Here is a 15,930-nt window from a genome sequence, read left to right on the forward strand (position 1 = left end):
ATATGTATTGAGGTTTTGTTTAACAAAACTAGTAAAAAATATGTTCACAAACAATTTTTTTTTTTTACAAAGAACGGATGGCCCACATGTAATTAAAAAAAAAACTGGGACTCAAATAACATGCAATACTGCTGACGAAAAATGTATTAAAAAAAATTACAATGTTAATCTTTAACAAACTACAAAATCTCTTTATTTTAAACAAAGAACAGCGGACAACATTTTAAATACATTTTTTATTTTCTTTCAATATAGCACTTTTCTGTTTCTGACTCCACTGATATCGTGGCTAAACTAGAATGACTGCAACGCTAAATATAATCTGGTGACCAAAAACACTAAAATACCAGTGCTAGTGATTAAAGGGCCGGAGAAATAGCAAGTGTGTTATGCTGTGTGGCTGTGGAGATGCACAGCAGGTTACCTTGGGGCAGGTCTTGGTGCAGTTCATGATGGTGTGGCAGCGGTAGAGGGAGAAAGGATCCTGCAGCTTGGCCAGACGTTCCTCTGTGAACTCGTCTCGGGAGTCGATCATCCAACGGTACGCCTGAGAGACAACACAAAGGGACCCATGAGCTCTTCATTCGTTGTATTTTTTAAAAGCAAATTCAGAATAAAAGTCATTGGCGGGGAAATGTGTGTGTGCTCGGACACACACCTGCATGAGCACAGCGGGGCCGAGGTATTTGTCTCCGTTCCACCAGTAGCTGGGGCAGCTGGTGCTGCAGCAGGCGCACAGGATACACTCGTACAGCCCGTCCTACGCAGGGGACGAAGGGGTGATATTTATTTTCATGGGACTGGAAAACTGCTATGTGTTACTAAAAATCAAACCCAGCGGTGTACCAGTTTCTCTCTGTCCTCCACGGTCTGCAGGTACTGCTCCTTCCCTTCGTTGGTCTCATCCTTCTTCTTCAGGTAGGGCTCGATGGACTTGTACTGGGCGTAGAAGTTACTCATGTCCTGCAGCGACAAAGTTGGCATACACGTCAGAAGGGAACTTTATTTAAACATGGCTTCAGCAAAAGCATTGAAGAAAAGCTGAGGATGTTTAAGTGTGAAAACAACGCCTCTGAAACGTTTGCTTGGTTAACTCAGCGCCAGGAATATATGTATTTGTATTGAGTGTGTCATTTTAGAGTCTCTAAATCAAAAACATTATTTCAATCTAGGCTAGATATATACAGCAAATGAACCATGCACATATATATCCTGAATAAATTCAACTAATGATAGAATGAAAAGTCTGTTCATTTAGTAATGTTAGGGTTGAGTAAAACAGATTGGGGCAACATTGTTGGACACAGAAATAAAAACTGACAGGGCCTGTTGTCAGTGGACTCAGTTAGACTCAGTGATAGTGGACAAATACTCACAGGTACGAGGTCCTTCACCACATACATGTGTGGCAGAGGGTAAATCTTAGAGGGCTTGCTAGTGTTGGTGTCGATCTTGTTGAGACAGGCAAGTGTGTTTCCTCCATTAATGTTCATTGCACAGGATCCACAAATACCTGCATTGAAAATAAATAATTAATACAAATGTATATTATTTCTGAGACAGGAAAATGTGAAGACAAATGTTGTTTTGTATCACAAAAGTGGGCATATGCATTTTTTATTTAAGAGTAATAACATTAAAAAGGAGTTATGAAGACTGTAACTCTCTGTTAAAAGGCTAATGCATTGGTTTACCCATGCCTCCATGTTACTCACCTTCTCTGCAGGAGCGGCGGAAGGTCAGGGTCGGGTCCATTTCATTTTTTATCTTGATCAGGGCGTCAAGAATCATCGGGCCACATCTACATGAAGAAGAACAAAACCAGGCGGTAAATCCAGAATGTCAAGACATGAGTGAAACATTTCTCTGATGTGCTTGACTTGTCCAACAAGAAATGCAGATTAGTATGGATTCAAGCATTTTTGGATTTGGACTTTATTGGCTGCAGTGTCATGTTGACAGAGGTAAGATGAGAGTTTCTGCAGGTGATTAGAGAACACATGAGGGAGAGAATGGGAAACATGCCAGACTCTTATATCCACTTAGGTTAATTTTACCTGAAGGCTGTTCTCAATTAAATAAACATGCCTTCTGTTTACACGCGATTGAGAACTGCATTGAACTAAACTAAGAGATTCGCCTCCCACAATGCAAATGAACATGATCAGCTCATAGCGGTGCCTTTTAAAAAGAGTCATATTCTTCAGTTTTTCTGAGAGTCTAGATAATAACATATTCAGCTACACTTCGGCCATTATTTGAGGATATCAGGAAACCTTGTCTTGCGTATTTCAGTAATTTAGGATTGAAAAACAGGTAGACACACTTCCTCGTGGCAGAGGGAGGAGCAGTAGCACATACGTGTTGAGGTCGATATCGTAGGTCTGCATGCGGGGTTTGTCCCCTGGAGTGTCGGGGTCCCATCTGTAAATCTGGAACTTCTTTATTCTGGACTCAGCTACTGGAGCCGCCGCTGTCTGGGCATACCGCACCGCCTGAGGCCAGGGAGGGGAGAAACACAAGATTATTTTGACACTCTACAAAACACAACACTTTGGCGAAAATACTTTACAATAAGAAACAGAACATAAAAGTGCACTGTACTTCACAAGTTTTTTTCAATATCAGTGGACCTTCTGCGTCTGCTTCTGTAAATAACTTAAACATTAACAACTTAACATTAACCCTAAAGCACTGAGTCATAAGTGAAGTATTTCACTAAGTTAAAGCAGAATAACTACAAAACAAACAAATAATTTATTGATAATATCCATCATTCGTGATCCTAAAACATAAAGCACGACATGGTTAAAGATACATTACGCAATGTTTTCTCGTTGTTTGATTTGACTGAATGATGTACTTAAAACATATCAAACCTCTTTAAAATAAGTATTTGTATTAGCTAGTAATTTTAGTTAACGTTACTATAATTAGCTTATCATTGTTTACATGTTTGTTTTGCTCATTTCCTGTCACGTTGCCTGTTTACGTGGACATTATTCGTTTACATTTAAAGATAAACAAAAACCAGTCGATAAAGAAGAAATGTACAGGTTATAAGGGATTGTTGGTCAGTCTAAAGGCAGGTAACAATGAGGGTTAGCTAACTAGTAGCCGACTACGTAACAGGAGCTTCAGAGCATAGACGGAGCCCTCCGCTGTCAACAGGGAGAGCGTTGTTGCTATGATGTGACGTTACCATGAGCAACGCGATGACAGAAGCTCTTACTGATATTAACGGTTAGTTGAGACTGTTTATTTATTATAATGCTTAATGTCCACTTACCACCTGTCCTGCGGGCGAGCGGAACGACAAAACCCCACAGCGGCTCAAGGACGAGAGGCAAGCAGCCGACATTTTGGATATTCTCTGACCTCCACCGCCTGCTATCCCAGCATACACCACGGCTGCGTCATAGCTCTTGTTGGAGCGAATGTTTTGCTGACCCTCGTCTACCGGGCACACAAGAACTCTAGAAGTGTTTGTACAGTAACCTTAAACATGACAGGGGTCATGGCAACATAACCTAGTAGTATCCATAAACTGTATTACTAAAACATAAATTGATGGGAGCACAGTCTCACAGTTGTAATAGCTCTTTTGTTTTGATTTCGCAAAAGTTATATTCTGATGGATTATAAACACACATTTTCAAAAAATGTTGAGCCCATATAAATCAATTATATTATTTAAAATAAATCTAGAAATATCATAGTCAGCATTCGTAATGATTAATGATGCTAGCGTTTTCTTGTCAGCAGTAGACGGGCGGAGTTTCGGCAGAGGACACCTTTCGAGACGACCAGGCTTGCAAATCAAACGAACCCTGTGCGCTTGTGTCAGTTGTCGCACGGCGTGTTGGACTCACATAACAGTGAGTCTCTTTACAGTAAAGCTGTGCTAAGGTCACTTCAGTGTTTATATTCTGTTAACAAGAAGACCGTGGTGAAGTAGTACGCTTGAAGATGGTGTTCCTGTCGCTGTCTTGCTGGATCCGAAGCCGTGGACCGGACAGATACTGGAAAGTTCAAGATATAGTCAAAAATGCAAAGGTAAGGCCACGACTATTTTCTGGAGGAGAATATGGCTGAGAGCTGTTCTGTGAACATGTTGTGCTTTTTATAATATTGTAATCTTTGTGAAAGTTACATTTGAAACCTTGTTCAAACCAGACCTTCAGTAAATGTAATTTGCAATGTTAGTCCTGCTGTGTGCAGTTGAGCTGTTTGAGTCGGTTGTAAATATGCCTCATCATTTTAATCCAATAAATGTAGCATACATAATTATGGTTATTTGGTTTAAGTCATCCCTTCTGTCGCTTCCTCCTCCAGCACTTCAGAGGCAGGAAGAACCGCTGCTACAAGCTGGCAGTGAAGGCGGTCAGGAGGGCTTTCGTCTACGCCACCAAAGGTCGGAGGCTCAAGAAACGCTACATGAGGACGGTGAGACAAGAAATACTCAAATACAAATGTCCTCCAACGACCTGATGACAAACACATGGCACTGCACACAGGCTTCACTCTGAGATTTAAAATGTATGAAAATAAAATAGTAAATAAATAGATGGATAGATAGATGAGTATGTAATAGAGTATGTAACAGAGGGTAATGTCAGGTTATTAGAAAACAATACAAAATACTTACAATGCAACAATTTTAGTTGTCATCAAAAATGATTTTAAAAAGTAAATACGATACATATAATAATTAAATATATAAACAAATACAACTTGCACAAGGGCTAATATTGTCAATAATTTGCTAATTTGTAATATTAGCAGATTAAATCATGACTTGTACACCAGAAATTCTGTGGAAAATCATAAAGATTAACGAGATTTACAATGCAAGTGTAAGCTTTTTATTTTATTTTTTTTCAAGCAGTAACAAATTGATTGAAACACAAACAGGAATGAAAACAATTGTAAATCATTTGCATAATTTTAAACAGAACCCAATTGATTGGTCCCATTGTGACTGTTGTCACTAATTTCCATCAACATCATTAATTGTATTTTTTGTGCTCTCTATATCTTCAGCTCTGGATCTCACGCATTGCAGCAGCATCACGTGAGCACGGCATGAAGTATCCCGTCCTAATGCACAACCTCACCAAGGTAGGCTGTGCTGAATTTCCCAGCGGTGCAACCATCATCTCTGTTTTCCAGGCTGTTTATTCACTCTGTCTGTGTGACATATTTTTTGCTTGTCCTTCATACAGTCAAGTGTTCAGCTAAACCGACATGTGATCAGCGACCTGGCCATCACAGAACCTCGGTCCTTCCTCTCACTTGCAAAAGTGGCGCGGGCTCGACAACAGGAAGGCTTCCGGGCAGCGTTGGGTGACGGCAAAGAGCCCGTGGGTGTCTTCTCCCGTGTTGTTTTGCTACAGTAAAATTACTTGCTTCAGTTACAGATTTCTTATGTTATGTGGTTTAAAGAACAGTGGCAGTGGACTATAAAGATGTTCATTAAACAATTAGTCAGGCACACTATCCCTTACTTTCTTTAAAGTTGTTGCTTTGTCTTAGTATGTTTGATCACTTGAGAGAGCTGCTTGGATGACGTGTAACTGTATGATAACCCAGTTAGCATCACCTTGGTTTTCAGGACAACAAGGCAGTGGGATTCTTCTTTGACCACAAACTATTGACTGCAAAACAACGAAACCAGAAGTGCAACATTCTGGACCGATGTCTGGGATTAAGGTCCAAATCTTGCAACTCTAGTTACCAGGGCTGAGTACAACAACCCACATAAATGTTCACATCTCATTACCAGGGTCAAGTCATCATTCAGTACGTGGGTGAAAATGACTGATCAGAGAGCACCTGTCACTGTCTGCTTCAGGTGTAAATACGTCGACATGTTAAGCAATGAGTAATGTCCCTTAAGTAAAAGAGATACAATATATTGCTCTTGGACATTCTAGCATCTCTACGAATGACTGACCTTGAAGGTTCCTCTGCTTGCTATGCTCATCTTCACCCATTCTGCTTTTTTGTGTTACAATGAAAACAGGTTTGACAAATGCAGATGCTTTTTCCTTTTAAGTCCCTTTCTGATAATTCCAGCAATTGGCAACTCCTGAATACTTTTCTAAATTCTTTAAAAAGTGACCCATCTGAAGTTAAGAGAGTTTACAGTAGATTGAAGAATATTTTTGAATTTGTGCATTCTCGTATCATAACAAAGATCTTGTTATAGTCCAAGATGGCAGCTGCGATTAAACTGCAAAGTAATTGTTTGTCCACTTTCTGTCCGCTCTGCTTCTGCCACTGTTCTGACTACAGTGTTGCCACAAGATACTCCTACAGTCACCCTGATTACCCCCAGTATCATGATTATCAATTTCCACAAGCTTCCTTTGCATAATGCTAGCTTTTTGTTAAATTATGATTTGATGATGATTGTGAGTTTTTGGAAGAAGAGTGGCCTCAAGTTTCTGTTGATGACTTTTGTCTCTGTAAATATATATTTTGCCATTTGTTTTGGCAAGGTTGTCCTCTAAATGTTTATTCATTAAACATTTTTGATATATACGTTGTCTTCCTGTCTTCTATTTAAACAAGTTAAATAAATGCAATGTAATGTAATATGTGATTATCGGATATATCTAGATATCTATTAGATTAGACATTTCTAGCTTTAATTTTGGATGCTTTGTGTTCTTCTGTGAAAGCTGTAATTTTACACTATGCCCAATTTTGTGTCTTGAGCAGACAACGTGTTGATACAATTATCTTTATTCAATAAACCCAGGGTAATCGAGAAGGTATCAAAACGTAACATTCCTCCAGTACCAACATGTATTCTTTATTGCTCTTTGCTAGAAAAACAGTGAGACACCTAAAAACACTTTAAAAGTGCACTTAATTTACTTGAGTACCAATTAAAGATGATTTCACTTTACTTGAACATTTCAATTTTAAAGTTAACTATACTAAAGATAAATGTACTATTGATGAAAAGTTGAATTTTAAGAGATATGACACTACAAACATAGGCTGTGATGTTTTATAGAATGTAATGCATTGTATAACATTAGCACAACCTTAAACATCTAAAGCATTAAAATGCAATACACATTAACAGAGCAGTAATATTAATTCAAAACATATATAATAGCAAAACCCTTACAGGAAACACTTGACTGCACAATTAGTACATTGTTTTTAACGTAAACCTTTTGCTGATGATACTTCAGACTTTGCTTGTAGTTGTCAGTACTTTTAAGGAAGAAAAAGGATCTGAATATTCTCCCTACCACCTTGTATACAAAGCACACGAATTAATGTCAATGACCTTCAAATGACAAAACCAGACAGTCTGATGCAACCAAAAGAAAACGAATATCCTTTAATTTGCATGTATTATGACCCTCTTTGGCTACCGTATAATTTGGGGTGGGACTACATCATGGACTACATGAATGACCTCTACTGGGGACAGGTAGTTGGGCCAGCGAATGAGAAACAGAAGTACACGATACCAGCCAATCCTCGCTGCAGTTGTTCAATCCAGTCATTTCTGCTGCACATGCGCAGAAGATTGCGGCATGACACGAGTGTGTGGAGAGTGCAGTGACAGGCCTCTCGCTCCATACACAAGCGGATAAACTGAGTTGTATTCCTTCTCGTCAAAATGTCGTGGCTGTTCGGCCTGAACAAGGGGCAGCCTGAAGTGCCCCCCGGTCTCCCGGTTCCCCCTGCACCGCCTGCCCCGCCGGCTGGAAGCTCCGGCGGCGGCGGCGGAGATAAACCCAAGGACAAATGGAGCAACTTCGATCCCACCGGGCTGGAGAGGGCTGCTCAGGCTGCCAAGGACCTCGACAACTCCCGTAAGTGTTGTGCAGGGCCGGGTAGCTCAGTGGAGGTTTCTCCTGATTATAAAACCCTGACTGCAGAGAGTCGTGATGCTCCAGCATCCAGAACCTCTCCGGTTCACGGTGGTGGTTGCTTCAGTGATGCTGTAGCTTTGGAAATGAGGCCCACATTAACACAGCCAGCTTCTGTGAATGTACATTTTAGGTCAGCTTTGAGACTCTGTTGGTAGATCATGAGAACAACGCTGTGTTCTCTCACCTTCATTCAAACTATTGGACTGGGTTCAAAGGTCATCACCTTGCCATCTGGCATGCAACACCACACATCTGTTGTTTCTCATACATGCATTTATAATTTGAAGCATTGTCCTTATCTGCTAAGGTAATATGAGGTGAACAGAGAGTAGACACAAATCTGTGAGGATTAAGCGCCAGCCAAGCAGGTTACATTGATCACTGGACGTTTCCATGTTTCGAAGCCACAGCATCTTTTACTACCGTGTTGTTGACTCTCCTCTCTCCTCTCTCCTCCACCCAGGACATGCCAAAGAAGCTCTGGACTTGTCTCGAATGCAGGAGCAGAGCACTCAGATGGAGCATCAGAGTAAAATAAAGGTACAGTGGAAACGTGTACTATACTACTGCCTTCTTTTCATTTCCAGCAGGGAATGAAGGTGATATTAATTGGGCTAATTTACACACACTAAAGAATACACTCTTTTGTGTGTTCCTGTAACAGGAGTACGAAGCAGCAGTTGAGCAGATCAAAGGAGACCAAATACGAGTTCAAGCAGAGGAGAGGAGGAAAACTCTTAATGAGGAGACCAAGCAGCATCAAGCGGTGAGACAGAGAGGATTTCTCTTTTTATATAATAGTTTAAGATCAACTAGAAGTATGCTTTGCAGTGAACTAGAGAGGTTTGAGTTGTGTGGTTATGTTTTGTTTTGTTCTGTTACAGAGAGCTCATTTTCAAGATAAGCTGGCCAGACAGCGATATGAGGACCAACTAAGGCAACAGGTGAGGTCATCTCCCAAATATGGACACAAAAAAAAGTCTTAAAATGTGACATTACTAATATATCTTTCTATTACAGCAAACACTGAATGATGAGAACCTCCGCAAACAAGAGGAGTCTGTGCAGAAGCAGGAGGCCATGAGGAAATGTAAGAGACTTTACCTTTAAGATCTTGTTGAAGATTTTGAGTGGTGGTTTATGTACTTGTTGTGTCTTTTTTTATATAGCGACAATAGAGCACGAGATGGGGCTGAGGCACAAGAACGAGCTCCTGCGTATACAGGCCGAGACCAAAGCACGAGCCCAGGTGGAGCGAGAGAACGCCGACATCATCCGAGAGCAAATCCGTCTGAAGGCTGCAGAACACAGGCAGACGGTCCTGGAGTCCATAAAGTAAGACACACAGAACTCTTTAAGATTTAACACTGCAGTTTTTATGATTTTGGGGATTAAAATAGTTTTTGTAATGGCACTATTTTTGCCTCTTCTGCTCAATTCCTCTTACTGTGTTTATGTTTGCACAATTTACACCAAAGCAAATTCCTCGTATGTGTAAACCTGCTTGGCAATAAACCAGATTCTGAATCTGGTAAGATGTGTATTGAAAGTTCTTGCTGTCCTTAATCGTGTTACTAGTTCAAACTGAAGGTATTACAAATGAATACCAGTATAAAACTGTAATAGAATAAGTGTTATTTTAGAAGGGATTCTTTTTTAATGTGAACTGGTTAATCTAGAGTTGGATCATGTGAACGCCCAAAAGGCACGCTGACAAAGACGTGCATTTGCTTTGTTTTAGGACTGCAGGTGCTGTGTTTGGAGAAGGATTCAGGGCCTTTGTGTCTGACTGGGACAAAGTTACAGCCACGGTAAGACTTTTGTTTCCATTCAGAATCAGTTTGGGGAATTATTAAACTATAAATACATAATAAGAGCTGAATCCGCCACTGAAGAAAGACCTGTCAACTATACGATACGATATACTTTATTGTCCCCGTAAGGAAATTTGTTCTGGACTCTGTCCTGCAGTTCCGCATACATGTACATATACAAACATAGTGGACATTAAGAGACATACACATATCATCAGTCATACACCATTTGAACAAACACAATACACAGACGCACATACTGACAATGGCGACCTATTGCACTACCCCTCATGGCCAACATTTGAAAAGTACATTTCTTACATTTGACTACATTTCATTTCATGTGAATGTTAAGAATCTTAATCGACATAGGTAGGAATGAGTGCTTCTAGCGGTTCAGCCTGTACTACTACTACTGAAGCATGTTCATCAAAAAGGCTTCTAATAAATTCAGTCATTAACAACAAATAAATGGTTAAAGCAAAGAGTGTTTTTTTCATACTGTTGTTAAAAAGAAGTTCCAACAAATCTTTCCATTACATTACAAAATGAATTTTATTTATTTGTAACATGTCACAAAAAGAACAGTACGGTAAACATCGCAAACTCTTAAAATAAAAAAACTGAAATAAATATTTCATGTCGAAAAAGGGGTAGGAATTAGTATACACTTATATTATCCTAACCCTTCCATCATTAAATTAACTTAATATTCTTCATATATACAACGCAAAACATTTATTTAGCTATTATTGCCTCAGTCATTTAGTTCTATTTAGACAAAAGAGGGCCAAAACATTTTATTTTTGAAAGTTCTCGAGTTGGCTTTGTATTTTGATGTTTTCGGTGATCCTCAGAGGGAGCATTATTATGAATGTTGTCTAACTGTTCCTTCTCACCACCAGGTGGCAGGGCTGACCCTTTTAGCAGTGGGAGTTTATTCAGCCCGAAGCGCAACCGGGGTGGCAGGACGTTACATCGAGGCCAGGCTCGGGAAGCCGTCGCTGGTGCGGGAAACGTCCCGATTCACCGTGGCAGAGGCTATCAAGCATCCCGTCAAGGTAGAAAACTAACACATGGATCCTTTGCTTGTTTTGATAGTTGCAGATTATGATATACTAATTGAACTCTTTCTGGTCACTTTTTAGATGGCCAAGCGTCTGAAGAGCAAACCTCAGGACGCTCTTGAGGGAGTTGTGCTCAGTGTAAGTGGACATCACAAACCGAGGATGTAGCCAACGTGTATTTCTGAAGTGATGATGTAAATGTATTTTTCTATGTACTATTAGCCTTCCCTGGAGGAGCGTGTACGTGATATTGCCATAGCAACAAGAAATACAAGGCAGAACCACGGCCTGTACAGGAACATCCTGATGTACGGCCCGCCAGGCACGGGCAAAACTCTCTTTGCTAAGGTAAACCTGAGGGCTGAACGACAACTTAATAAACTCCTACATATATGGAAAAAAAGCTTTTCTAACTGTAAGGCCTTTTTTCCCCTATTGAGTAGAAGCTGGCAATGCATTCTGGGATGGACTACGCAATCATGACTGGTGGTGATGTGGCACCCATGGGACGTGACGGTGTGACAGCCATCCACAAAGTGTTTGACTGGGCTGGCACAAGTCGACGCGGGTAAGCTGCTTAATAGTATACTACATTACGCACTTTTTTTAGAAGACTATACAGACAGCAATACTGTCCAGTGTCCACTCCAGATACAAAATCAACAGTTTATCTCATCTTGTGTTTTTTATCCTGTTACAGACTTCTGCTTTTTGTTGATGAAGCTGATGCATTCCTTCGTAAGAGATCCACTGTAAGTTTATTACATTTTTCAGAAACCTAGCTCCATAAATTCAGTTCAATTCAATTCAAAACCTTTATTTATCCATGTAAAATCCCATTGAGATCAATGATCTCTTTTTCAAGGGAGACCTGCAGCAGTAGGTTCCACAAGAAGACATAAAAACATAAACAACAGAACAACAAAAGGACAGCAAAATGTACAGGGATTACAATTTACATATTTAACCACATGTACAGGTACCAACAGCATCTGATTTTGTAGCATCCAACCGAGCTTTAAAAACATGTAGTGGTACTAGCTTGGTAATTTTCCATTCTTTTTGCAGACTGTTCCATGTTAGTGGAGCTGCACATCTAAATGTTCCTTGTTTCAAAATAAATGTTCCTATTCTTTAAATTATCCCTGATTTATTCTAACTCCATATTGTGCAATATTTACTTATGTAGGAAAAGATCAGTGAAGACCTCAGAGCCACTTTGAATGCATTCTTGTATCGCACTGGAGAGCAGAGCAACAAGTAAGAATTGATTTACATTCTGTACAAATTAAACCCTTAAACAGTGGTCATTTTCACATCATTCTCCTTCAACTTCCTACTAATCTTTTTAATTTCTTTGTTTTTATGTCAGGTTCATGCTGGTGTTGGCAAGTAACCAACCAGAGCAGTTTGACTGGGCCATAAACGACCGCATCGATGAAATGGTGAACTTTGCTCTTCCGGGTCCTGATGAGAGGGAGAGGCTGGTCCGGCTGTACTTTGACAAATATGTGCTGGAGCCCGCCACTGGAGGGAGGCAGTGAGTACTATCCCAGAAACACAGCCGTTAAATAGGTCAAGTCGCTATAATAAGGTTCAGTCCACCATGTTAATCATTCACATATAGATATATTTATCCTGAGTCATTTTCACGAGTCGTATTATACTTGATAGAGTGATGCTTTGGCTGAACGTCGTTGCCAGGATGAGGATTAGTTTTAGGCCCTAGATGCAGGTAGTGAAATAGCCTGCTCATCATCTGGATGCAATCATTACAGAGGGGAGCGATGGAGGCTGAAGCATGATCCGCAAACAGGACAGGAGGCAATGAACTGAACTCTCATTAATCTGTCCTTGTGTTTGTGGTGTTGTTTTTTTGCAGGAGGATGAAGCTGGCACAGTTTGATTATGGTCAAAAGTGCTCCGACATAGCGAAGCGTATAGAGGGCATGTCAGGAAGAGAGATCTCTAAGCTGGGTGTGGCCTGGCAGGTACGTCCCCTTTTTTAAAATTGAAATCCATAGTTCCATTGTTTTTCATAAACAGCCATGTCAAATCTTACTTCAAAAATCATTTATCTGGAAGAAAATACATTTGTGTTAACTCATGTTCTCTTTTAGGCGGCAGCATATTCCTCTCAAGATGGCGTCCTGACAGAGGCTATGATTGACGCTCGAGTCGACGAAGCTTTCAAGCAGCACCTTCAGAAGATGGACTGGCTTCATGGAGACGAAGAGGCTCAGACCAGGACCCTTATCCGTCCCCTAGCTGGAGCGACGGCCGCCGTAGGCCAAATAGGCTTCACTTTGCCCCTCAGCGAGGCCCCAGAGGCTCAGGAGGTGATCGCTCCAGTTCTTGAGTCAAGTACAAAACTAGAAGGTGAAAGTTTAGCACCTTTTTCAGACATCGACCAACCAGCAGAAGGCAAAAGTGCCCCCCCAGCTGGACAGGACTGTGACGATGCTGTCAAAGCTGCGACGGAAGCAGAGAGTTTAGCCCCCACTGACAGTGAAGGCAAAGTGACAGAAAAGCAAGACAAAGCTGCATCTCCTCCTCCAAAGGATGGAACTCCAGTTTAAGTCTTAGATTTGTTCAATGGGCGGCCTGGATTAGAAAGATTAGTGTCCGGCCTCTTAAACTAGTGTGTCAGTTTGTCTTAAAGTATGTTGGACTGTCTGTGACAGAAGATGAGTTCAGCAGGTAGGAGCAAATAATTAACTAACTTGACAAAAAAAACAAATGATGCCTGAGACCTAATATATATGATATACATTGTAAAAGTGTACTTTACATGGAAACCAGACTGTGTGTCTGCAATAACAGTATATAAGTGGTATGCACTGTGGAGAGTCTGTTGAAATTATTAAATGCATCTGTTTTTTTATAAACAAATGATCTCATGTTTTCGGGGTGCAGTTGCTGGTGATGTTACACAACCTGTATAGCAGAGGTCAAGAGAGTCTTTCAGTAAGGGGCATGACATCTTTGGATTTAGTTGTACATAACCCTTATAAAATGCTTATGTACAATTTAGAAACATCATACCTTGCAATTAAATTATCAAGCATTATTAAGGGTTTTCAAAGACTGTATAGCAACACAATGAATCACGTCAGAGAAGAAGGGGTGAGATTGGATGAGGCCGTGATCCCGTCCTATAGGAACCCAAAAGGGATTTCATAACTCATACAAACTAATGGAGGCTTCAGGAAGCTTTTTCTACCGAGCAGAGTCAAGGGTGTGAAGCTGTCCTTGGTTTGAAAAGGCCCCATGATACAACTTCCTGTCAGACATTATAGGATGACTTGTTATATAAAGTACAGGTTCACTTAAATATCCAAACAATCTGGTCATTCCTATTATGAAAGTAATATTTTTATGATGGTGAACTTGATTTTAAAAATAGTTTTTCCTGTGTGCTCACAACACTGCAACAAGGTCCCCTCAACACCTTCATTGTGAGTCTGACAACATTAAAGCAAGGCTACCTTATGCAAGCTATCCAATCAAGGCACTAAGTTGCCAGAAAATATAAAGTTATATTTTGACTCACCGAAAAGGGCTATTACGTTATTGAAAATAAAAAACACAAACAAGTTAACAACTTAATCTAATCAACATTTTTATCTTAATGTTTCATTAACATTAAGACATAATCAACACATTTGGATTGCTCTGCAGCATGTTCCCACTGGAGTCCTGAATAACTCCATTGTGTTACTGAATGTAGGCCTCCATGACCAGAAACCTGCATCTGGAGAGAAAGACGGAAACTGCGATGGTGAAGGCTCCTACATTTGTGTTGGTGTTATAGCTGTAAAGGGGGGACCAACTTCATATCAATGCCTAAGAATTTGGAATGGCATGTCAAAAGCTCCTGTAGGTGTAATGTGTACAGTAGGTGGCCCAATACCTTGTGTCTATATAGTGTATACAAGTATTGGGACACTCCTCTTAATCATTGAATTCAGGTGTTTGTAATGTGTAGGTGACTCCAAAATATTGTAGAAAGTCTTCACAAAAGAGTGGAAGCTATTATGACTGCAAAGGGGGGACCAGCTTCATATTAATGCCAAATGATTTGGAATATAGTGTATACATGTATGGTCAATGCAGAGGGCCTTCCTTCAGGAACTAAAGGCTTTTCCCACCTGCAGTTTGAGTCCCCTTCTTACCTACCAGTCATTTGGTACGTCCTCCAGTGCTGTGAGTGCCAAACCCTGTCCAGTGACTGCAAGAACAACCTGATGCTGAGGATCAGCAGAAGTCCAACTACCACGTCCATATTCTGCTGGGACCTGATGTCTCTTACAACAAAGTTTGAATCCAACATGGACTGGGACCCGTTATATGGAACCACATCATAGACTTGATGTCTGCAGTAGAGAGAGCAGCAGCCAGTGGTGGGAGATTTGAACACAGAAAAGAAAAGATAAAAAATTAACTCACGATGGTGAAAGACTTTTAATCTGGGTTTTATGTCCCTGGAGGTAAGAGAATGATTTTGATAAATACCAACAGGTCACAGTTGATTCACAGGAACTATAGAGCTCAATTTCTCTGCCTCTGAGCAGATATGTCTGAATCACAGACTGGTCTGAACATCTCTTTATTCCACATAGTCAGTTATTTAAAACTTTTACTTAGGCCTGTACTGTAAAACTTCTCCTTTGCCAAGATAATCCATCCCACCTCACAGGTGTGGCATATCAAGATGCTGATTAGACAGCATGATTATTGCACAGGTGTGCGCCTTAGGCTGGCCACAATAAAAGGCCACTCTGAAACGTGCATTTTTGCTTTATTGGGGGGGTCTGGTGGGGTCCGAAAAACAGTCAGTATCTGGTGTGAGGAGTAGGGTTAGGGTTAGGGTAATGTTGTGAATCGAGTGGCCTGTGTTCGTTGTCCATAACATACGCCTGCCCATACCATAACCCCACCACCACCATGGGCCACTCGATTCACAACATTAACCTAACCCTAACCCTACCCCTCACACCAGATACTGACTGGTTTTCGGACCCCCCCAATAAAGCAAAAATGCACGTTTCAGAGTGGCCTTTTATTGTGGCCAGCCTAAGGTACACCTGTGCAATAATCATGCTGTCTAATCAGCATCTTGATATGCCACACCTGTGAGGTGGG

General features: G+C 40.7%; 3 protein-coding genes across 3 annotated transcripts in view; 2 read left to right on the plus strand and 1 right to left on the minus strand.

Annotated features, from left to right (window-relative positions):
* Window positions 1–3,398, minus strand: part of sdhb (succinate dehydrogenase complex, subunit B, iron sulfur (Ip)) — a 4,005-nt gene extending 607 nt beyond the window's left edge. Inside the window, exons 1-7 of the mRNA XM_034082222.2 lie at window positions 3,290–3,398; window positions 2,362–2,495; window positions 1,716–1,801; window positions 1,377–1,513; window positions 847–963; window positions 659–760; window positions 425–547 (exon numbers count right to left, since the gene is read on the minus strand). Of these exons, the coding sequence (XP_033938113.1) occupies window positions 425–547; window positions 659–760; window positions 847–963; window positions 1,377–1,513; window positions 1,716–1,801; window positions 2,362–2,495; window positions 3,290–3,361 (771 nt within the window). The 5' untranslated portion in view covers window positions 3,362–3,398. The remainder of the gene's footprint in view (window positions 1–424; window positions 548–658; window positions 761–846; window positions 964–1,376; window positions 1,514–1,715; window positions 1,802–2,361; window positions 2,496–3,289) is intronic.
* A 418-nt stretch (window positions 3,399–3,816) lies between these two features.
* Window positions 3,817–6,546, plus strand: mrpl20 (mitochondrial ribosomal protein L20). The gene is made up of 4 exons (XM_034082224.2): window positions 3,817–4,056; window positions 4,336–4,446; window positions 5,044–5,121; window positions 5,226–6,546. Exons 1-4 carry the CDS (start codon window positions 3,970–3,972, stop codon window positions 5,397–5,399), a joined length of 450 nt encoding a protein of 149 aa, XP_033938115.1. The 5' UTR covers window positions 3,817–3,969; the 3' UTR covers window positions 5,400–6,546.
* A 915-nt stretch (window positions 6,547–7,461) lies between these two features.
* Window positions 7,462–13,687, plus strand: atad3 (ATPase family AAA domain containing 3). The gene is made up of 16 exons (XM_034082221.2): window positions 7,462–7,844; window positions 8,368–8,444; window positions 8,569–8,670; window positions 8,789–8,848; window positions 8,925–8,994; window positions 9,074–9,239; window positions 9,646–9,715; window positions 10,624–10,779; window positions 10,867–10,923; window positions 11,008–11,133; window positions 11,229–11,353; window positions 11,486–11,537; window positions 11,975–12,045; window positions 12,158–12,325; window positions 12,668–12,776; window positions 12,906–13,687. Exons 1-16 carry the CDS (start codon window positions 7,649–7,651, stop codon window positions 13,362–13,364), a joined length of 2,064 nt encoding a protein of 687 aa, XP_033938112.1. The 5' UTR covers window positions 7,462–7,648; the 3' UTR covers window positions 13,365–13,687.
* Window positions 13,688–15,930: the final 2,243 nt, after the last annotated feature.

Source organism: Pseudochaenichthys georgianus, chromosome 5, assembly GCF_902827115.2.
Source record: "Pseudochaenichthys georgianus chromosome 5, fPseGeo1.2, whole genome shotgun sequence".
Taxonomy (NCBI): domain Eukaryota; kingdom Metazoa; phylum Chordata; class Actinopteri; order Perciformes; family Channichthyidae; genus Pseudochaenichthys; species Pseudochaenichthys georgianus.

What these genes read in the sequence shown, in the direction of transcription:
- atad3 (XM_034082221.2), top strand. Translation starts at nt 7,649, where the DNA reads ATGTCGTGGCTGTTCGGCCTGAACAAGGGGCAGCCTGAAGTGCCCCCC. An exon ending in GCAAAACTCTCTTTGCTAAG is followed by an intron (nt 11,134 to 11,228) that starts GTAAACCTGAGG and finishes CCTATTGAGTAG; the next exon opens with AAGCTGGCAATGCATTCTGG. An exon ending in CCCGCCACTGGAGGGAGGCA is followed by an intron (nt 12,326 to 12,667) that starts GTGAGTACTATC and finishes GTTTTTTTGCAG; the next exon opens with GAGGATGAAGCTGGCACAGT.
- mrpl20 (XM_034082224.2), top strand. Translation starts at nt 3,970, where the DNA reads ATGGTGTTCCTGTCGCTGTCTTGCTGGATCCGAAGCCGTGGACCGGAC. An exon ending in AGAAACGCTACATGAGGACG is followed by an intron (nt 4,447 to 5,043) that starts GTGAGACAAGAA and finishes CTATATCTTCAG; the next exon opens with CTCTGGATCTCACGCATTGC. An exon ending in TAATGCACAACCTCACCAAG is followed by an intron (nt 5,122 to 5,225) that starts GTAGGCTGTGCT and finishes TCCTTCATACAG; the next exon opens with TCAAGTGTTCAGCTAAACCG.